We start from the raw sequence: 22,896 nt of genomic DNA, 5'->3' as shown, positions 1-22,896 counted from the left end.
ACTAGAGGGGGGGGGGGGGTGGGGGTGTCAACTGTTCTCTTTTGAATTTGCTTAAAGCATTCTTTATTGTGTGTAATCTTGCAAGCAAATATCTTGGATATTGGAACATTATTCAGCTATACTAGTCTCATGTTTTTAAGAACGTCGGACAGTGCGATATCATTGTCTTTATTTAGACATACATACGGACGGACGGACGGACAGACAGACAGACAGACAGTTGGTGTTGTTTACAAGACAAGCTTGTCTTGGTGATGACACTATCATGTGTTCATTCCTTTTCAAAGGGCTAATTCTTGGGGGAGGGGGGGGGTGGGGGAGAGATACCATATCATAATGTGATTGTAGGGAATCTGATGTAACATGATGAGATAATTTAGACTGTCATGGTACAGTAGGCAACAGTTTGTGTTTTAATAATATAATGCATAAAATGTGGCCTTTTAAAATCTCTACCAGAACAACAAATAAAATCTTGTCAAAGTATAACTCTTAAATTTTCTGGTTTAATCTAGTTCAGAAACCTGGTGTTGACACCATATATGACAATCCTAACATGCCTCAGAAACAGAAGGTAACGAAGAAAGGAACAGCCTGGAAAACAGGCAGGGGCCAGAGAGCTGTATACACTGAAGTTCCCAGAGTCTATGATGCTGTTGGAGGTACTGAAGACATCAATTTTAGCTGTCTAGATATTTCAGATATTTTTCAAACGTGTGATTGATGGTTCCGTAGGAATTTCTTTTCGAGTAGTACTTTAAGCAGTGTAGATAATTAAGATATGTTTTAATTAAGCGTACGGATGAGTGGTTCTGTGATAGTTTCTTTCAAGTAGTTTTTTGGATTTCAAAATAGCTTTTACACGGAATTGCAACTAGAAAAGTTTTCTCTATGTATCGCATTGAGAAAAAAATTTGTGGAAAAAAATTGTGCATTGATAGGCTGATAGCAGTGAGTGGCTTAGGTTATGAATAAAGGCAAGGTAACGATTTTGAAGTTTGAGGTCAAAACAATATGAGAAGGAAGGACAGAACCAGGTTATAACGAATATAAGCTTTCAACGGTTCATTAGAGTTATAATTATTCATCTCTCAGGAAGTAATTAGTCTATGTTTGAATGTTACCATGGCAACAGATTGTTATACCCTTGCTCAAATGGAATCATTTAGCTCTTCACAAATCAGTTCCTTATACTGAAAATGACTGGTTCGCAAGGATGCCTATTCATATTAGATCTTTGGTAGTTTTCATTGAAATAAATATAATACCATGATTATTTGATTATATGTATTGAATTCTTGTTTAAAATGTACTTATCTTTTATGTTGGAAATAAACAGTTTCATTGTCATATGCAAATTGTTATGGACCTTTTGGTGGAAGCAGTCTGCTATATTACATTTGTTAAATGGTTGTATAATTTGCCAAAACTAAAACTTGATGTTAACTAACTATTGACTCTTCATTAAGTAATGAAAGGAACAGACCCAGTCAAATTAGGCTCAATCCTTTTTTATTGTAATTAATTAATTAATTATTTCTGAATAGGTTTTAAGGAAGATTTTTAATCAGATGATACCATCTCCTTGCTGTTCAACAAGTTCAATCATTTGAAAAGCATGTAAGCTGCATGTCGAGGTTCCATCACAACAAACCACTGAGTTAGAAATTCCTGGTTGAATAACTTCGATCAATCAATCAATTTGACCAATTTTGTGATATTTTGTCTGTTCTTCTGTCGCTGTATCTGTATCCCATGGTGATCACGTTTGTCGGGTTTTACTGCCTTAATTTGTGCAATATTCTAATTATTTTATTGTTTTGCATTACCCTCTGATGCAAAAAAAAATTAATTTGCATACATTTAATTTCTTTCACAGAAGGAAGTAGTGGTCCATTACCTCCACCCCTCCCCCCTTCAAGACGAACATCACAACCAAATGAGGATGATTACAGCTATGTGGCATTAAAGAAAAGTTTAGGTGAGTCACACCATTCTATTTAATGATACCTTTACCATGAAGGTTGCAGGCATGTAGCCAGGAATTTGCCACGGGAGGGGCGAAACTGTAGATTCGGCATTACAAACTATCTAAGCGTAGCGCCACCATGGTTGGCGCGAAGCGTACAAGGAAAATTTTGGCTGAAAATGCTCCCAGGCACTTCCCAGGCCTTGTAAGTTGCATCTTAGCATTTTCTCTTTTGAAAATACTAGCAATATCATAAAAACATTAAAAAAAAAACATTAAAAAATATGCACAAGGGGGTGGGCGGCTGCCCCCTTCGCCCCCCCCCCTGGCTACGAGCCTGGAAGGTTGTGTCTCGTCTAACGACTATAGAGTCAATCTTATAAGTCGACCATAAATTGCAATGAGCGCTTCTGTTCCAACCCTTCTTATATGTACTTCCTGATGTTTAGACATCTCTTTCAAATATATCATTAGTTTATTGCTCTGCTCTCCATGCAGGTACCAAGAAGGTGCGGCGGGCGGATACTAATATCGTGGCAGTGAAGTTTGATACCCTGTCAAAGCCCTCCCAAGTAGTGGAGGGTAAGCCAGTTCCTTGTGAAAGGTGTTCATCGATGCTCTCTCATCTTAGTAATGTCGTAGAAGATGAAAGAGGCATGGTAAGAACATAACAGCATACTTCCACCCCCCCCCAACCCCCTTCTCTCACCCAAAATCAGACTTATGATTCATCACTGCTATGCAGCAACTTCATGAAACACATTAAAGCTTGAAAGAGAATGCGATTGATGAAAACTTAAAGACACCTCCTGGTAACATTCCTCAACAAATGTTGCATAATCAATAATTCCATCTGAGTCTTGACAAAGATTCTGCCCAGACTAAAATTTAATTCAAAAACCAATCAATTGTCTTCATTTATCTGGACAACAACTCAAACAATTCAACTTAGAAAATGCAGTTTAAATTGAGACATGTCGGGAATAAACTTGAGATTTTACTCAAAACAGCTAAAAATCTTGGAAATGCAAAAGCCCAGCATCAGTCATGGTACGATACTAAAATGTCAGTGTTTTGCTAATTAATGGAGACGTTTCTGTCTTGTGGTTGCGATAAGATACGTGTTGAATATTCATAGAATATTATGCAATAATTGGCATCTTTACTTCCTTTACCAGCTCCTTCCTTCAAGGCAGCTAATATACTTGAAAACAAATTAACACATTTGTGATCAATTAGGTCAAAATCACAGTTTAAAATTAATTCTACTAAATATTTCCAATTTAACCCATCATAGAGTTATATTTCCTGAGTATCTATGACAACTGTCTTTGCAGAAAGTCATTTGAGAGATCTCAAAATAAGTTGTTTTAGAATGAACTCATCATATTTACATTTCAGTAAATTAAAGGAAGAATGAATTGGATTTTACTACAGAATTACTTTCTGTATTTTATGTCCTGCTGTTCTGACTCTTGTTAACAATGTCTTAAGTTATCCTACATTATATGATAGCACCATCATTGTTGTTTATAACAGTAATAACATGTTAATATCCCGAAAATGGTATTTGTTATATCCTATATGACAGCACCATCGTTGTTGTTTATAACAGTAATAACATGTTCATGTCTTGAGACTTCTATTTGTTTCATCCTATACATGATACCACCATCATTGTTGTTGATAACAGTAATAACATGTTAATGTCTCGAGACTGGTATTTGTTTCATCCTATATGATAGCACCATCATTGTTGTTGATAACAGTAATAACATGTTATTGCTCAAGACTGGTATTTGTTATTTCCTACAGTATATGATAGCACCATCATTGTTGTTTATAACAGTAATAACATGTTAATGTCTCAACAATGGTATTTTTATATCCTACAGTGTATGATAGCACCATCATTGTTGTTTATAACAGTAATAACATGTTAATGTCTCGAGACTGGTATTTGTTATTTCCTACATGATAGCACTATTATTGTTGTTTATAACAATCATAAGGATATAATTTCAAGCTGGTCTAGGTAAACATTTTCAGAGCTTTGTTGATTCAGGTGGTTATAAATTGATGAACTTGCTCAATGTTTACTCATCTTATCTGCTGCCAGTATTGTAGTATGTTTGCTTGTAAAGTATGAGCAGTGGGTTTTGAGACTTTGGTAAACTCACAGGCAAACAGATACATTGCACTTGAGAATGGGTCGAGACATAGTAACCTCCACTCTTAGAAGGGTTATAGGCTTAGCACACTTTGCTATCACATTTAACCCTACAGTAGAAAACTGGTCCATTCTTAGAAGGGTTTATCTAGGTAAGGTCACACTTTGCTATCACATTTAACCCTACATTAGGAAACTGGTCCACTCTTTGTTGAAGGGTTTATAGGCTTAGCACACTTAGCTATCACATTTACCCTACAGTAGGGAACTGGTCCATTCTTAGAAGGGTTTTTCTAGGTCAGGTCACACTTAGCTATCACATTTACCCTACAGTAGGAAACTGGTCCATTCTTAGAAGGGTTTATCTAGGTCAGGTCACACTTAGCTATCACATTTACCCTACAGTAGGAAACTGGTCCACTCTTAGAAGGGTTTATCTAGGTCAGGTCACACTTAGCTATCACATTTACCCTACAGTAGGAAACTGGTCCACTCTTAGAAGGGTTTATCTAGGTCAGGTCACACTTAGCTATCACATTTACCCTACAGTAGGAAACTGGTCCACTCTTAGAAGGATTTATCTAGGTCAGGTCACACTTTGCTATCAATTTCAACCCTACAGTAGAAAACTGGATCTTTGGCTAGAGTTTAATTTACCTTTACACTAGTGAACAGTATTTTCAGCAACAAGATGTTAAAGAGCAAATTAAGGATGTGAGATAATTGGATAAAATGATATTCCTGTATTCTTGGTTTGGCTACTACTATAGTACATACTTGTAACTGATAAGTACTGTTTTAATGTTTGCAGTCTGACAAAAATGCTGGGATGTATATATATATTACTGTTAAATTAATCTTCATTTCAAACATATTACACTGTTTTCCATGTGGCATTTTATATTTCTAAGAAATGTGTGGATTGTTTTATTCTAAGAAATAAAAAAAGAGTATTTTCTTCAGCCTTGTTGATCTGATAAAGAGTATCGTCCAAATATGGATTAAGATGAAAATTACAAAGAAGGAAAGAAATATAAAAAAATAAAAAAACCTGTAAAAATTGATGCATTTTCTTTTCCTCACTAGATTTGGAGATGTGAATTTTGTGGTCTTGAAAACCTAATCTCCACGATGGCTGTGGATCTTCCTTCTCAAGGTGATATGACTTACGTACTTTCCCCCGGTTCAGAGAGCGGGGACGACACTGTCATCATATTCTGTGTTGATATTTCTGGCAGCATGTCAGTAACGACAGAGGTATGTATGCCACAACCAAGCGAGGTCTTTTTGTTTTGTTTCGTAATTATAAGAATACTGACAATCATGAACGTTTGTACTGCCACGGTTTTCCAAAAGGCATTCCTTCTGCATCGACACAACAGTGTTAGCGTAGTGAGGAATTTGTCAAGGGAGGGGCGAAGCTTGTAGGCAAACTATCTAAGCGTAGCGCCAACATGAGTTGGTGCGAAATGTACAAGAAAATTGTGGCCGAAAATGCCTCCCAGATCTAAGCATTTTCTATTTTGAATTTAATTGCGATATCATAAAAAAAATACAAAAACTATGCTCAAGGGGGGGGGGGGTGGAGGGGGTGGTTGCCCCATCCGTCCCCCCCCATTGGCTACGTGCCTGAGTGTGAGATATGGAAAGGGGAAGTTAAAAGGCAGCGGCCAAACATACAGGTAAGATAGAAAATGAGAGTCTATTAGAAGTTGTTGAGTCTTGTTCTCAGTCCAGGCTAGATTCAGGTTAGTTATCCCCAAAGACTGAAATAAGTATAAAACAAGAGTTAACATGCAAATCAAAAGTAAAATTCATTTTGCGTTTTCTGTTTTTGGTTTGTTAGATTCCAACAGGTGGTGGTGGAACTTTGCGACAGAATAATGAAAGTGCAGCTCTCAACATGTATCATAAAGAGCTGCAAACAGCTCATCCAGACCAAGCATCTCAACAGATACCAAACCTAGGAGTATCTTACGTGTCCAGGTTACAGGTGTGTTAACAGGAATGGGGTAAACAGGGGGTGGGGAAGGGGTGGCGTTAGGTAGCAGGAGGAGCAAGGGTTACCCAAGCTCATCCTGACCAAGCATCCCAACAAGATACCAAACCTAGGAGTATCTTACGTGTCCAGGTTACAGGTGTGTTAACGGGAATGGGGTAAACTGGGGTGGGGGGAAAGTGGTGACGGTAGGTAGCAGGGAGCAAGGGTAACCTAAGCATGTCCCCTTAATTCAATTGATACTTTGGCAGTATAGATTAATAATTTGGTTGCATACAATGTTTAAAGATGAATTTAGGCACAGTTTCAGACTTTATATGTCATAGTCAATGCAAAAATGTAAAAATGAAAATAATAAATTAATAACAAATATAATTTGAGTGCTATAGAAACAATTCTGTGGCTATAATTCATATTTACCAAAATATTCAGCATTAAAATATGCTTGATCTCTGGAATGCTTTTTTAAGGCTAATTTAAAGATAGTCAGTAAAGGCCCCAAATTATAGCATGCTATATAATTGCTAGAAGTTTTCAAAAATTTACTTTCCTGGAGGTCTTTACTCTCCAAATTGTTCTCAGACATTTTTGAGGAACACACAAGATGATTGAATGTCCCAGTGAGGAAAATTTCATCAAAGATTGTTATAAAAACAGTTTTAAGAATAATGACCAAAGGTGACCATATTTGAATATCTAGCATATTTTTAATGAGGACGTCAGCTTCTCAGTTCAGGCCTTTATGGAAATGTTAATCCATTGTTTTATAAATTCTCAAAATTTCCACCAAAGCAAGTTCTGTGAACTTCATATTGTAATAAAACACCCTTAGATTACATTCAATACCATTTTACCCTTGACAAATGTCTAATGTTTAGGAAACATGTTAGTTGAGACAATACAAGTCAAAGGTTTTCTTAATTAAATCTTGTGTCGCATCTGAGGAACTGATCTTATGGTTAGTATCTTAGACTAGGTAGTCCAGCCACTTCAATTGATGAGCCTAGAGGTTATTTCTCCAAATAAACAATTGGTATAGAAGCATGACCTAGCTGGACTGAAACTAGTTATTTTTTATGATCTGAAACATTTATTTGGTGCCTAAAGTCATTGTTTAAGAGAATGTAGTTGTGTCCCATGTAGCTCCCTCACCTCCTCCTCCCATCCCCCTCCCCACTTCTCATTGACCTATCTTCATATCTGTTATGACAACGGACCAAGGATATCATTACCTTTCTACAGTTTGCTTGGTATAGTTAGAATAATTCCTATCACTCAAAGGAGGCCACAAGCCTGCAAGAGAAATCTGCTACGGTAATGGATAGAAAATGGAGAACATTAGATTGGGAATGGAGAGTGTGAAGCATAAGTAAAGGAATACCACCCTTCACATGATATCTGCCCAGTTTATTTGTACTCGATTCTTGCTTATCGATGTTTTTGTATTTAACATAATTCCTGTTTGTTAATGGAACCCTTAATCCAATAGCCCTTGGCCAATCAGAACTCACCCACAGCTGTCGAGAATCATCTGAGTCTATCTATTTTTCTTACACTTATATAGTGTCAGCTATTTAACTGCTTGTCTGTGCTTTTTTTTTTGTTCTTTTTGTAGGCCATGCAGTCAGCGATAGATAAACAACTGAACAACCTTGAAGCCAACTATCCAAATAAACGTGTCGGAATCGTCGCTTTTAATGACACGGTAAGCCTTAAATGTGCACCCACGATTTCATTCATCAGGTAACACTGTTTGTGTTTTCCTTCTTGTGACATTTCAAATCTGTTACAAGTATAACAAAAGATAGAAGAATAGAGTAGACAACATTTTCAGTGAGGTAACTTTTATGAACACAGAAAAGTCAAATTCAAACTGTTCAAAATAGCCAAATTATAAAGAGGTTAACGTGTTGATGAAAGTCTGGGATCTAATATAGATTTTTGGGGGGGTGGTGGGGGGGTGAATGGAGGGAGGTTGGTGCATGGGCGGGTGAGGTGGAGTGGAGGGAAATGTGGATAAAAAGGGACACAAAGCAGCAAAATCTAAAATTTGAAATACCAAAAATCTGAAATGTTTTGACTTTAAATATTTATTCAACAAAACTAATGCAAGATGTATTTAAAATGTATTCCTGAAAATTCATAATACTTTCAAGTCTGCTATATCGTTTGAATAAAGTAGAATGAACATATTTGATATCTTAATTTTCAGGTAACAATAATAGGAGATGGTACATCACCTCCAATACCACTGGAAGGTGCCGGGCTGACTGATTTTCAGAGCCTGGTGGAACTAGGAACCGCAATGCCCGAATCTTTGCCAATTGCTGAAGTCAAGAGGTGCTTAGCAGATAAAGTGTTTAGGTAAGGCTTGGATCTGGAGAGGCATTGGCTGCTATCACTAGTTGTGGTGTGTACTTTACATCACAACGTCCAAATTTCTAACAGAGTGGTACTGTCCAACGTTAGATTAATACAAGGTGGTGAAAGGAAGAAAATCGAGTAAATTATGATTATTATTATTATTTATTGAATTTCATATAGCGCAACCCCGGCAAAGTTTTCGGTTGCGCTTTACAACAAAATACAAAGAAAGATTAAACCAATCATAAGAAAATAAGATATCAAGTGGCGTAGAAAAATATACTAGATGAATGTACAAAAATAAACAATTGTTATGAAAATCAAAGAGAAAAATAGAAAATGCAAAATGTTATATAAAATCTAAAAGAAAATTCAAAAATATGAAATATAATGAATACAAATATTGAAAATTTGAAAAAAATGGAAGGTGAAGGTTATACGGTTGGAGTTTTTTTGTTGAAAAATTGATGGTAACAAGTTTCTCGTTGGGAAAATTATTAGTCAAGAAGATGGGTTCAGTGTTCTGAACTACATTTGTTTGCTGATGAAAAATTAGTGGCATGCAGTTCTTGTCTTATCCATAACTAGAAATGTTATGTTTGAAGATGGGAAAGACATCACTATGATTTCAAGAGATAATTTTGTTTGTTTCTTTCAGCCTTACTGAAGGTGGCCAAACAGCTCTAGGTCCAGCCTTACTTATTTCAGTTGCCATGGCATCCCAGAGGTCAGGGTCAAAGGTCCTGATTTGTACAGATGGCTTGGCTAACGTCGGCATGGGACTGATGCAAGAGGTTGACGATGATATTTATCAACAGTCCATGGGATTCTTTGAAGATGTAGGTTGCCATGCTAGAGATGCAGGGTAAGGCACCAGATTGCATTTTGGGTAATCTTCATTGATCCTGGTGTAGTTCAACACAAATATAGTGTTCAGAACAATGCTGCCCGGTTGGTATGTTCCATATCCAAGAGAGATCACATTACTCCAACACTTAAAGAACTCCACTGGCTGCCAATAAGGGAAAGGATTCAGTTTAAACTCTGTCTTTTTGTCTTTAAATCCATGAACAATACTGCACCTGTTTATTTATCCAATCTACTGTCACCATATACTCCTCAAAGAACTCTCCGCTCTACTCATGACATAACCCGCTTGAATGTTTCTAGAACGAACAAGGTCTTGGGTCAGAAATCGTTCAGTGTAGCCAGTCCACAGTCATGGAACAATCTCCCTCGTACTATAAGAGAAACTGACAATATCTCTCAATTTCGTAGTACTCTTAAGACTCACCTATTTCCATGCTAATTTGTGTCTGTGTCACAAGCGCTATGATCTAGATGGAATAGCGCTATATAAATATTAATTGTTATGCTATGTTATGTTCAGTTATAGCTGTACCCCTTCAGAATTTGATGGGTTATTTGTGGATACATGAATTACACAAATGGGTATTTGATATTACATGTAATGGTGAAAGGTGAGAAGATACAAGAACTATAACATAGATATTATATGTTTACAACATGGCTATAATACAGCCACAATGTAGCAATAGAATACAATAGCTTTGACACACAGATATAACATAGCTGTAACACATTTTTGACATGACTGTAATACAGCTACAGTATAGTACAGCTATAACACAGTTATAACATAGCTTTAACACAGCTATAGGATAGCTTTGAAACAGCTTTAACATAGCTATAATAATATTTTAATATAGCTATTGGCCTAATACAGCTATAACATGTTATTACATAGCTATAATGCAGCTTTAACACAGCTACAGTACAGCTACAACATAGCTTAACATAGATTATGTTTACAACATGGCTATAATAGAGCTATAGCACAGCTGTAATATGTTAATAACATAGTCATAACACAGCTAAAGTGCAGCTAGAACATAGCTTAACACAGCTATAATATGTTTACGTCATGGCTATAATACAGCTATAACATAGCTATAATGCAGCTATAACACAGCTATAATATGTTTACAATATGGCTATATTACAGCTATAACATGTTTATAGTGGCGTAGGAAGGTACTTTTGACTGGGGGGGCTGAAGACTGATGGCCGGCCTGGGGAGGGGTCTAAGGGGGGTTTTTTGCATTTCCAGGTGGCCTCAGATGCAATTTGGTGCAATATAGCACACTTCAACCCACCCACTCCATTTTGTATATAATTTTGCATTTTCACCTGGCCTTAGATGCAATTTGGTGCTCCAAATGAGATTTTTTTCTCATTTGGAAATGAAAAAGGGGTTTTCTGACTTGCGAAGTGGGGGGCGGAATGATACTTCCGCCCCTCTATATTTTTCACTGGGGGGCTGGTGCCCCCCCAGCCCCCCGGTTCCTACGCCCTTGCATGTTTATAACATAGTCATAACACAGCTATAGTACAGCTAGAACATAGCTTAACACAGCTATAATATCTTTACAGCATTACTATAATATGTTAACAGCATGGCTATAATACAGCTATAACATAGCTATAATAGACTACACACAACGGAGTGCTGTTCACCAGTGGTTTCTATGTTGATATTAATCCTATGAGGTAATCAATAAAACCCATTAGCAAGCGAGACTGCAGTCTTGCATAATTAATTAATGTTAATGATCTTTCTTTCCCAGTGTTTGTGTTTCTGTGCTATCTATAGAAGGTGAAGATTGCAGAGTCATTGAACTTGGTAATGTTGCAGATAAGACTGGTGGCAGGGTGAGCAGCATGACAATTAACGAGAAGTTACTTTGTCAGAATCAAATATGTAGAGAGAATTTCTTAAGGTTTTACATTCTTTCATTAATTTTTTTATATCGAATGAAACAGTTCCCAAGTAAGTCATGTAGAGGTTTGTTCAATATTTGATGAAGATCCTGCTGTTCTGCAAATATCATTTTTATAAAATACTTAGATAGCACAGAGATTAATCCAAATGTTGATTTTTATGGTTCATTAGTATTAGTGGAAAACATGCATACCTTGTTTAAAATTGTTCATGCTTAAATTATTGATTTAAGAAATTAGGTACATTCCAGAGACAAGAAGCAACAAGTATTGCAGAAATTAGTACATCATGATGGAAATGAAGCAGTGAAGTTTTTTAATCTACATTATCACTTAACTCGTGTATAACTTCTCTCAAACAGGTTACAATTGTGGATCCACTTAAACTGAACGAAACATTTGAAGATGTAATAAAAGATTCCATTCTAGCAACTCAAGTGTCTGTGAAAATGGTCTTACACAGAGGACTGTAAGTCTAATATGCTATACATTTCTGAATCTCACTTTAGTAAACATAGACTGTTGGTTCATTGCTCAACTCAGAACTATTATATTCCTCAGTATTGCTGGTGTTGTAACAAGGTCACAATATTTGATGTTGCTTCTTTTGATGGAAACCCTGTTTTTCAGCTTCAAGCAGAAATTTTGAGTTTGAGCTACTTGGTTCAGTGATTTAATGATCTGCTAGACAATATGTTAGGAAATATTTTTAAATTTTGTTATTTTTCTCCCTTTGCCAAGGTATTTCCGTGACCAGGGTGATGATTTGAGTTGTCATACAAGCAGAACTGCGGGCAATGTTAGGGCGGACACAGAAGTCACTTTTGAGTTTGGTGTGAGGAAGACGAGAATAAAGGAAGGTAGTTATCATTCAATTAACATATTTTGTATACAATTGTGAGCTCTTAATTAGCAACTTGATCTGATGTTATCGTGAGTGCTCAGTCGTTTCTGATTATTATCCAGAATGCTGAGAAATTCGGTATTTTAAACATGTTGATGTTGTTAGTCTATTCTGTTTCTATGTTTCCAGTTCTGTATGATAACAAAGGAGGAACTACTTTTTTTCAAACTGAAGGTAAGATGCAATAATTTCTCATATAGTATATTACATTATGGATGATATTTCAATGTTACCATCTACAGCTAGAAACTGAAATCATTAATTCCCTGTCCCCTTTTCCACCCCCTCTCCATTTGCCTTTCCATCCCCTCCCCCTTTCACTCCTCTTTGCCTTTCCATCCCCTCCCCCTTCACTCCTCTTTGTCTTTCATCTCACCCCCTTCCTCCCACACTCACCTAAGTTCTCATACCCATTCCTTTGTCAGTTTACTACATTACATAATGCGTATCTTAATTTGGTTTGTAAAGAGATTGTAATAATGGTATTTTAGTGCTTTTAAAGCAGACATGATAGTTTTTCTTTATGACTTCTGTTGTTACCTGTAACTAGCTAAACTCTGCCCTGGTTTGTTGAAGATTAATCTTAAACATAGAGAACACAGTAATTATGACGATGTGGAATTGTATAAGGCTTATTTTGATAGTTCCAGGTAACGGTAAGCCGGGCCTTACACTAATAACGTTGAACCGAGTGTAACAGGAAAGTCTTAATAAGTAATCTCCAAAGCGGATATTTACATCGTTTATCAAAAGTTCCGACTGCAAGAGAGAAATGGAGTTGCTCCTTTAAAGATCTGACCAAACAAGACTGGGACAGGTTTTTTAAGATTCCATACTACACTGTATTAGATGCAAAGCTCCAATACTTTCAGTTTAAATTTTTACACCGTATTATTGCAACAAATAAACTTTTAGCGTCGATGGGTATAAATGATACAGAGGTCTGTTCCTTCTGTAACAGAGAAACTGAGAATATCGAACATCTATTTTGGGACTGTAATTTTACTGGATCTTTCATATTAGATTAGAGAATCGGTTTTTAAAGCAACAATTCTTCTTTTCAAAAAAAAAAAAAATTTTCGGGTACGGAAATGGATATAGTCACCCATATAATTTTCTTATAATACACATGAAGTATTATATCTATGATTGTAAGCGAAATAAGAACTTACCAAATATTTTCGATTTTTTTCTATAAAATTAAGTTTGCAATTGATGTTGAACGTTATATCCATTCAAAATCAAGTAAGTGTAAGAAAGATAAAGTAAGTTATATTCAATTTCAACATGCATTTTCTGAATGCCCAGAGTTGTTCCGTTCTTGAAACTTCATTTAAACATGTTCTATGCAAGAATTGTAAAAGATGATTATAATTATGACAATATGTTTTTGCTATGTTACAAATATAAAATATGCTGAATAAATGGAGTAAAAAAGAAGAAAAAAAAAGCGGATATTTGATAATAAGTTCCTTTTTATTAACTCTGAATATAACTATAACTTGGGATAATTAAAATGCACAGGCATAAATGCAGACCATAAATATAAACTAGGGACCCCACTGTTCTACGTCTGAAGGCTTCGGGAGATAAACTTAAACTCCCCGATATGTCTTTAGGAGACCCTTAAACCCTGGATTCGAAATAACAAATTAAGACCCGATGCACAGGGCACACACTCTGCCCTTGAACCTGATTGGTCCAAACTTAGAGCTAACCCCTCACCCAACTCTTGATTGAATGAGTGCCAACCTGATATGCAGATGAGCACATGCAAATGGGCACTCAACCAATTTGAACCAGTTTGGCTGTCTTCCGTATATTACATTGATATTATGGACTGTTTATTGTTTTATTATATGTTTTATTCGTTTCTATTCTCCTACTCCCCAGAAAATGACCCCATCTATGATTTAGTCGGTGCTGAGCACAGCATGATCAATGGCCTGGAGGAACTACCATTTCAAGTACAAATCAGCTTCACAGGGCGTGATGGGGGCCAGTATCTACGCCTCATCACCATGAATAAACCAGTCACAAGAAACAGAGAATTTGCTGAACAGAGTGAGTACGACATTTAAAGGCATTGAAGACTCACCCAAATCGCTTGAGGCCATCTGAAAAAGTTAACTTTCTGTTGCTTGCAAATGACGTTTTCTTCTTGTCGCTACAAAATGCAGACAGTACAGTAATAAAACGTGATACCTTGTTATCTTTAGCTGGACCTGAGATGTCCATCGCTGTATTGTTTGTACACTGTGCTGTGGGTATTAACCGCAGCTCTATGTACTGACTGTACACTAGTGTCTAATTACCGATGGTAGCAAGCTGTGTGTGTATTTTCTGGGGTTGATGGTGGTGTCTAACACTACTGTTACACCTCATTCGAAACTAGGTAAGATTAACGGCATTAGACGTTTCTTTTTGTGCAAGTCTTCACACCCTTTAAGTCACAGGATTCATTATTACTCTTTTTCACTTACTTTTGTGGGTTATTCCTCTTTCTCCCTTTCTTGACATTATAATTAAATTCTTCCTTCCTTTGTATGAATCTTTACATGGTGATGAGACAATGATTTCAGGACCTTTTTTTCCCAATTTTGAGTGACTCCCCAATCCGAAAGGTAATTACAGTGACCTCAATTGTTGGAGAAATCATGAGGCAGAATGTTTACAGATCTGGTAATTGCTGAGGGTTGATATTGTGAATCAATCAATCCAGGAATACACAGCCGTGGATAACTGAAATAGGTCATTGTTTATGTAATTAGCATTTCCCATCAGTTTTAATACCCAAAATGTACATTGTAATCCAGGCTTTTCGTTCAACTTCAAGATTTCATGATGGTGTTGTCAGATTTAACCAGGAGGTAGATTTATACTTTTAAGGTTCTTGAGCAAAGTACAAACTTGTAGTTCCCTTCATTTCACTGTATATATTAAGGTATTTTCATTGAAGCTGAGGTGAAGAATTTTGCATCATTAGGAAAATGATGACAATTTGACTTTCAAAATGCTACAAAATTAGAATTTAGTTTGATTTTGTATTCCATCTTGGAAGCAGGGTTGTTATTTCCTTCCAATCTTCTTCTTTCAGATACCAATGTTGCTATTGTGGGTGCACATGCTTGATATTCCTTTGATATCTTCTTTCAGATGCCAATGTTGCTATTGTGGGTGCACATGCTTGATATTTCTTTGATATCTTCTTTCAGATGCCAATGTTGCTATTGTGGGTGCACATACTTGATATTTCTTTGATATCTTCTTTCAGATGCCAATGTTGCTATTGTGGGTGCACATACTTGATATTTCTTTGATATCTTCTTTCAGATGCCAATGTTGCTATTGTGGGTGCACATGCTTGATATTCCTTTGATATCTTCTTTCAGATGCCAATGTTGCTATTGTGGGTGCACATGCTTGATATTTCTTTGATATCATCTTTCAGATACCAATGTTGCTATTGTGGGTGCACATACTTGATATTTCTTTGATATCTTCTTTCAGATGCCAATGTTGTCATTGTGGGTGCACATACTTAATATTTCTTTGATATCTTCTTTCAGATGCCAATGTTGCTATTGTGGGTGCACATGCTTGATATTTCTTTGATATCTTCTTTCAGATGCCAATGTTGCTATTGTGGGTGCACATACTTGATATTTCTTTGATATCTTCTTTCAGATGCCAATGTTGCTATTGTGGGTGCACATGCTGCTCAGAATGCGGCAAAACTTGCAGTGGAAGGAGACTTTGGTCAAGCACAGATGAACGCTCTTGTGACTCAGAAACTTGTCGAGAGACATGCGTAAGTTTATAAACTATGTTAGCTGAGAATTGAAAGGGTGATTGGAAAATGATGTGGTTTGAAAAGTTAAAAGCTTAAGTAAACTGGATATGAAAGGAATAGTTGCATCCAGGAAAGAACTTTGTAGCTACGATTAGATCTTTGTTTTTGGCATTGAAAACAAGTTCTTATACTTTGATTGAGTGTTAGCATGAATGTTGCATCAAGTTAATTGAGTTTGTCCTTATTTTATAAATCTTGTATGCCATCATCCTAAACGTACAAATAATATTCCAATAATTTATTAAAAATGTTATATTTCCCCAACGAAATAATTCTCATTAGTCATAGTATCTAGCAGTGAATATTTAATGTATGCTTATCGTACTTGGCTTACCTCTTGACCAAACCTAACATTACTATCACCAATGACCATTAAGTCTATTGTGCTATACAAGTAAATGAATACTGGCTGGGATACTTTGGACATTGAAATAGAGCAAAGGAATTTATGGCTGGAATGGGATTCCACCGGTGACCTCCGGGTTACAAGCCCAGCGCTCTACCAACTTAGCCTATCCAGCCCTTAGTTGGTGTCGATCCCTTTGTAAGTCAATCATGTGACAGAAAGCATTTACCACACCTCAGCTACAGTGTGTTATAAATGACTTCCCAGTGGGGGCGTTGTGGTTACGTGGTTAAGGCAGTGGACTTGTGATCTAAGGATTACAGGTAGGAGCCCTGGCCAGATCATTGCATTGTGTCCTTGGGCAAGGCACTTTACCTCCATTGCCTCTCTTCACCCAGATGTATAAATGGGGACTTGCGAGGTGACTTGTAAATATAGTTGCGTGCGCTGGTTTGTGGCTGCACCCTATGGGAAGTCCCCCAGGGGACACATGGCTGTGGTGCACTTTGGTGCCCCAGGAGAGATTGTTTGAATTGTGCACACTTTGGTGTGTAGGTGTGACAAGTTACCAATGACCAGGGTTAAGTACAGCACGGCTAGACTTTATTGTAAGTTGAGCTATATTAGAACTGTTAATTATTATGATTATTATTCCCTTGACTTTCTCAGAGAGCAACGAGGTGATGGGGAAGAGATATATGGAGCTTATATTGCCAGTGTGGCACCTATGCAACATGAAATCAACAAAGCGCAGAAGGTATGTGGGTTTATTTAAGATGAATAATTATATCACCGCTGCAAGGAGAGCTGATAATTATGCTTGCTAAATGCATGATTAGTAATACCTGCCAAATGATCACATTATCATAGCATCACTGTTTATGCCAATCCTGCTCTTATTCGGCTGCAAGAACAGCAACTTTCTCAAACCCAGCCAGGATGATTTGATGTTTTAAGTATGAACTGATACACAAATAAGAGTCATCAAACATAATAAGAAGACTGATACATCAAATGAGAATCTAGTGTTGCAGTTTGCATCTTTCAAATTTGGTTTATTTATCAAAGTTACTGAAAGATGTTTGTGATTAAAATCTTGCTTTGTTCAAAAGTTAGTGTTTGAATAACAATTTTCAGATGTCTTGCACTGTCCGATTCCTGAAAATGATCTTGTTTGAGTAGGTTCTCACCAATCTAGTAGGTGATTTTCATAGAGTAAAGCATAATATTTTGAAATGTTTTGTCTAGGTAGAGAACAGAATCATTCATAACCATTCCAAAAGCAACATTTTCATAAAATATTGATAAGAACTACATTCTGTTGGAAAGTAGAAGAATATGTATGATCATATCTGCTTTGTTCTTAAAGATAATCCTGGAGATTATCACATAAGTGTCATTGTGTTTTTAGCCATATATCCATTACCAGCATTCATTTCCAATTATTTCAAACTTCAAGTTTAATATGCTATTTCATCAATCACACAAAAAAAAAAAGTACTTCAAGATGCAACCATTTTTCGTCACATTGTGCTTTCTACGTTTCTGTTCACGTTACTCTTATGTTCAGCGTGAGTTGCTTGAGATTGGAGAAAACTTGAGTGACGTAGAGGAAGATGACGAACTAGATCCAAAGCCCTCTAGAGTGCCAGGAGGGGGTAAAGAGAGGGCCATAAGTCAGAAGGTGAGTGTCAAGAAGGGTCATAATTCAGGCGACTGTCAAGAAAGGTAAAGAGAGGGTCATAAAGTCAGAAGGTGAGTGTCAAGAAGGGGGGGGGGGGGGAAAGAAGGGTCGTAATTCAGGCGACTGTCAAGAAAGGTAAAGAGAGGGTCATAAAGTCAGAAGGTGAGAGTCAAGAAAGGGGGGGGGGGAAAAGAGGGTCATAGGTCAGGTGACTGTCAAGAAGGGTAAAGAGAGGGTTATTAGTCAGAAGATGAGTGTCAAGAAGGGGGGGGGGAGGAGGGTCAGAAGGTAAGTGTCAAGTGGGGGGGGGAAGAGGGTCATAAAGTCAGAAGGTAAGTGTCAAAAGGTGGGGAAGAGGGTCATAAGTCAGAAGGTGAGTGTCAAAAAGGGGGGGAAGGGGAAGAGGGTCAGCGGGGGGGGGGAGGGTCATAAAGTCAGTAGGTGAGTGTTAGCCAATGTGTTTGTATACCCTACCAATATTTCACTCTTGTATCCATTTCGTTTTGATTTGCATCTTTCACTTTTACATAATCACTGCACCCATTAGTACCATCTTGCTCTTTGGTTAGTCCACTTCAGTTTTCATAAAGAAAGCTTAATCCATTCATCAATATAGAATGACCCGAGAAGCTCATTTTTTATAAAGTTAGCCTTGGAGCTGCAATTTGGGTTTGCAAATACTGTACATAATGAATTTAGGTGCAATGAAATTTTGTGTATTTTCAAAGTAAATACAATATTAAAAATTCTTTGGACACAAAATTTTCTGTACTGGATTAACTAACCTATTTGGAGTAATTAATCAATTTTCACTACATCTCTCATTCAAAAAGAGGGATTATCCAAATAAATGTATACAACACAGGTTGACCAATGGGATACCAAGTGACAGCAAAACTAGAAGACAAAAAACACCTTTAAATAAGAGGATAGAGATCTTCAATGTTTTCAAAAAGTTTGAAAACAGAATCATCATCAGCTCTCACAGTTTTGGTCCTCTGGTAATGACATATCATTGAAATTCAGATTGGAAGATGCCCATTGATATCCAAATTATAAAATCTAAGAATTACTAATATTGTTTTAAATCTCTTCCTTTCTTTACTTTTAGAAAAAGCAAAGAAGGAAGAATATTTCAGACAGAACGGCCAGTCTCTTCTACAGGATGAAAGCTGTTACCAGTCGAAACTTTTCAGCTGCTATCTAAGTAAACTGATACACATAGCTAGCTAAGTAAACTGATACACATAGCTAGCTAAGTTAACTGATACACATAGCTGTCTAAGTAAACTGATACACATAGCTATCTAAGTTAACTGATACACATAGCTATCTAAGTAAACTGATACACATAGCTCTATCTAAGTAAACTGTAACACATAGCTCTAGCTAGGTAAACTGATACACATAGCTATCTAAGTAAACTGATACACATAGCTAGTAGTGTTTACACGGGTCCAAAAATCGGGAACCGGGTACCCGAGGGCCGTTACCCGTCGGGTATCCGGGTACCCGGAAAAAATTTTACCCTCGTGTATCACGATTTTCAAGAAATTACATATTGGATGCTGTAATAAATGCATTATATTCTCTACTGACAATGTTTTCATGTTCAAATACGTAGGTGTAAGATAAGGTAAAAACCTTCCTCAATAATTTTTATTTGCTTTTGTTTCTTTTATTAACTTGTTAATAAATTAATTATTTAATTATAATTAGCATTACTACTAACATCGCACTGCCGCCGCTGCTCATGCTTGCTCGTGCACGTCTATTGGATCAAACCATATAAATATCCAATTTAGCTCGCAGTTGTTACTACTACTTCTATCTATAATGCAGGCCCAGGGTTTGCATTAACCGCGAGATTGCGCGATTCGTGCAATTTGATCGCATTTGGAATAAACGATTAGTAAAAAGCCACTTGCGATTTTTTTTTAGTTATCCCGTCTATAATCCATAAACATCTCGTAAAATTCCTTGTCAGCCTTTCCTTCTATGAAATAAACGAATAAATAAATAATAATTTCTTCCACATTGTAGCCTAACACCACACTAAGTCAATGAGAAATCTAGCTAAGCCTAACCATCTGTTCATTTGCTGAAGTTGTGACGCAGTTATAAGACATCCATTTCGTTATTGCTGTTTCGACCACATGGTTGCCTAACACCACACTAAGTCAATGGGGGTAATCTAGCCTAGCCATCTGTTTATTAGCTGAAATTGTGACGCAGTTATAAGATATCTATGGAAAGCTTTCGTTATTGCTGTTATCTTCGACCAAATGGTAGCCTAAAAACACACTAAGTCAATGGGAAATCTGCCTAACCATCGGTTTGCAATTTTTTTTTTAAAACAATCACACTTTGCGTAGGATTCGGGTAATAAATTAGGAACCGGGTAGTATCGCGTCGGGCGGGTACCCGGGTACCCGGATAACCCGTGCAAACACTAATAGCTAGCTAAGTTAACTGATACACATAGCTGTCTAAGTAAACTGATACACATAGCTCTATCTAAGTAAACTGTAACACATAGCTCTAGCTAGGTAAACTGATACACATAGCTATCTAAGTAAACTGATACACATAGCTATGTATACTGATACACATAGCTGTCTAAGTAAACCGGTACACATAGCTATGTATACTGATACACATAGCTATCTAAGTAAACTGATACACATACCTAGCTAAGTTAACTGATACACATAGCTATCTAAGTAAACTGATACACATAGCTATCTAAGTAAACTGATACACATAGCTATCTAAGTAAACTGATACACATAGCTAGCTAAGTTAACTGATACACATAGCTATATAAGTAAACTGATACACATAGCTGTCTAAGTAAACTGTAACACATAGCTATGTAAGTAAACTGATACACATAGCTATCTAAGTAATTTGATACACATAGCTAGCTAAGTTAACTGATACACATAGCTATATAAGTAAACTGATACACATAGCTGTCTAAGTAAACTGTAACACATAGCTATCTAAGTAAACTGATACACTCTATCTAAGTCAACTGTCACACAAAGCTCTAGCTAGGTAAACTGATACACATAGCTGTTCAAGTAAACTGGTACACTTAGCTGTCTAAGTAAACTGATACACATAGCTATGTATACTGATACACATAGCTGTCTAAGTAAACCGGTACACATAGCTATGTATACTGATACACATAGTTATCTAAGTTAACTGATACACATAGCTATCTAAGTAAACTGTAACACATAGCTATCTAAGTAATTTGATACACATAGCTAGCTAAGTTAACTGATACACATAGCTATATAAGTAAACTGATACACATAGCTGTCTAAGTAAACTGTAACACATAGCTATCTAAGTAATTTGATACACATAGCTAGCTAAGTTAACTGATACACATAGCTATATAAGTAAACTGATACACATAGCTATCTAAGTAAACTGATACACTCTATCTAAGTCAACTGTCACACAAAGCTCTAGCTAGGTAAACTGATACACATAGCTGTTCAAGTAAACTGGTACACTTAGCTGTCTAAGTAAACTGATACACATAGCTATGTATACTGATACACATAGTTATCTAAGTTAACTGATACACATAGCTATCTAAGTAAACTGTAACACATAGCTATCTAAGTAATTTAATACACATAGCTATCTAAGTAAATTGTATCACATAGCTCTATCTAAGTAAACTGTAACACATAGCTCTAGCTAGGTAAACTAATACACATAGCTGTTTAAGTAAACTGGTACACATAGCTATGTAAGTAACCTGATACACATAGCTAAGTACGCTGATACACATAGCTATGTATACTGATACACATAGCTGTCTAAGTAAACCGGTACACATAGCTATGTATACTGATACACATAGTTATCTAAGTAACCTGATACACATAGCTATCTAAGTAAACTGTAACACATAGCTGAGTATACTGATACACATAGCTGGCTTTTAGGTACATTATCTAAGAGCAAGCTCATGCACAGAAAGCTTTAGCAGCTAGACATTAACAAGATCTGACTATCTTCTATATTGTAAGCTGTTTCAACCAATGATGATGTTCCTGATATTTTGTTCAGACACTTCCTTCATCACCCCCCTCCCCTCTCTCCCTCCCCCTAAAATAAAGGAGTAAAAATAAGAGAAATATTTTCCAGTTTGCCACTGGTGGTATATTTCTATTAATTTTAAGTCTTCATTAGTAATTGTATTCCTCAGTATTATTTCCAATTTTTCAGGTATTTCTGTTCAAAATGTTTCATCAGAATCTTTCTCTTTTATATTGAGTAATGCTGATTTTTTTCCAAGACAGATTTGTATAGACTTGTACTGTACTTTGAGAATTGATTTTTATTTAAAAAGAACTTTTCTCTTATTATATATTGTTTGTTTATTTTCAAATGCAGAGAGTATGATAATCACTAAATTTATTTTATCAAAGTGTAATTTATATAAAATAATATGTAAATTTTAGAAATTAAGAGCAGAGAAGTCCTTGTTCTTATTTTTACAAGTTTCAATATGACTGATTATTTCATGTCAATAATTGTAAGACATTGATTTATTTTTGTTATGTAATTAATATGAAATTCACTTTAAATGCCTAAAACTCTCCCCCCCCCCCACCCCAAGTGGTACTTACTGGGTAGTTTTATCAAATTACGTAAATGGGGCCTCAAATGTTATGTCTTCCAGAATAGGAAGATTGTGTAAATGGCTCATAAGTATTATTCACGTAAATCGTTCACGATTACACAAGGCCTAAATTTTTCTTCTTTTGTTGGAA

At 36.3% G+C, this 22,896-nt stretch overlaps 1 protein-coding gene across 8 annotated transcripts in view; it reads left to right on the top strand.

The window, feature by feature from the left end:
* The window catches only part of LOC139984502 (circularly permutated Ras protein 1-like), a 33,309-nt gene extending 13,928 nt beyond the window's left edge, over positions 1 to 19,381 (top strand). For 3 of the 8 annotated variants that reach the window (XM_071998803.1, XM_071998655.1, XM_071998442.1), the window contains 17 exons: positions 516 to 662; positions 1,880 to 1,981; positions 2,468 to 2,628; positions 5,226 to 5,396; positions 5,986 to 6,132; positions 7,754 to 7,843; positions 8,351 to 8,502; positions 9,161 to 9,367; positions 11,151 to 11,235; positions 11,667 to 11,773; positions 12,046 to 12,164; positions 12,338 to 12,382; positions 14,102 to 14,272; positions 15,896 to 16,019; positions 17,077 to 17,164; positions 17,978 to 18,091; positions 19,203 to 19,381. In XM_071998803.1, coding sequence (XP_071854904.1) covers positions 516 to 662; positions 1,880 to 1,981; positions 2,468 to 2,628; positions 5,226 to 5,396; positions 5,986 to 6,132; positions 7,754 to 7,843; positions 8,351 to 8,502; positions 9,161 to 9,367; positions 11,151 to 11,235; positions 11,667 to 11,773; positions 12,046 to 12,164; positions 12,338 to 12,382; positions 14,102 to 14,272; positions 15,896 to 16,019; positions 17,077 to 17,164; positions 17,978 to 18,091; positions 19,203 to 19,298 — 2,126 coding nt within the window. In that variant the 3' untranslated portion in view covers positions 19,299 to 19,381. Of the gene's footprint in view, positions 1 to 515; positions 663 to 1,879; positions 1,982 to 2,467; positions 2,629 to 5,225; positions 5,397 to 5,985; positions 6,133 to 7,753; positions 7,844 to 8,350; positions 8,503 to 9,160; positions 9,368 to 11,150; positions 11,236 to 11,666; positions 11,774 to 12,045; positions 12,165 to 12,337; positions 12,383 to 14,101; positions 14,273 to 15,364; positions 15,612 to 15,895; positions 16,020 to 17,076; positions 17,165 to 17,977; positions 18,092 to 19,202 lie in introns of those variants that run through there. The other 5 variants (XM_071998515.1, XM_071998876.1, XM_071998734.1 and 2 more) reach the window with 5 other exon arrangements.
* Positions 19,382 to 22,896: the final 3,515 nt, after the last annotated feature.

The sequence above is a fragment of the Apostichopus japonicus genome, chromosome 1 (genome assembly GCF_037975245.1).
Source record: "Apostichopus japonicus isolate 1M-3 chromosome 1, ASM3797524v1, whole genome shotgun sequence".
Classification (NCBI taxonomy): Eukaryota; Metazoa; Echinodermata; class Holothuroidea; order Aspidochirotida; family Stichopodidae; genus Apostichopus; species Apostichopus japonicus.
Note: the sequence above shows the minus strand (reverse complement) of the source record. Positions and strands in the feature narration are given on the sequence as shown.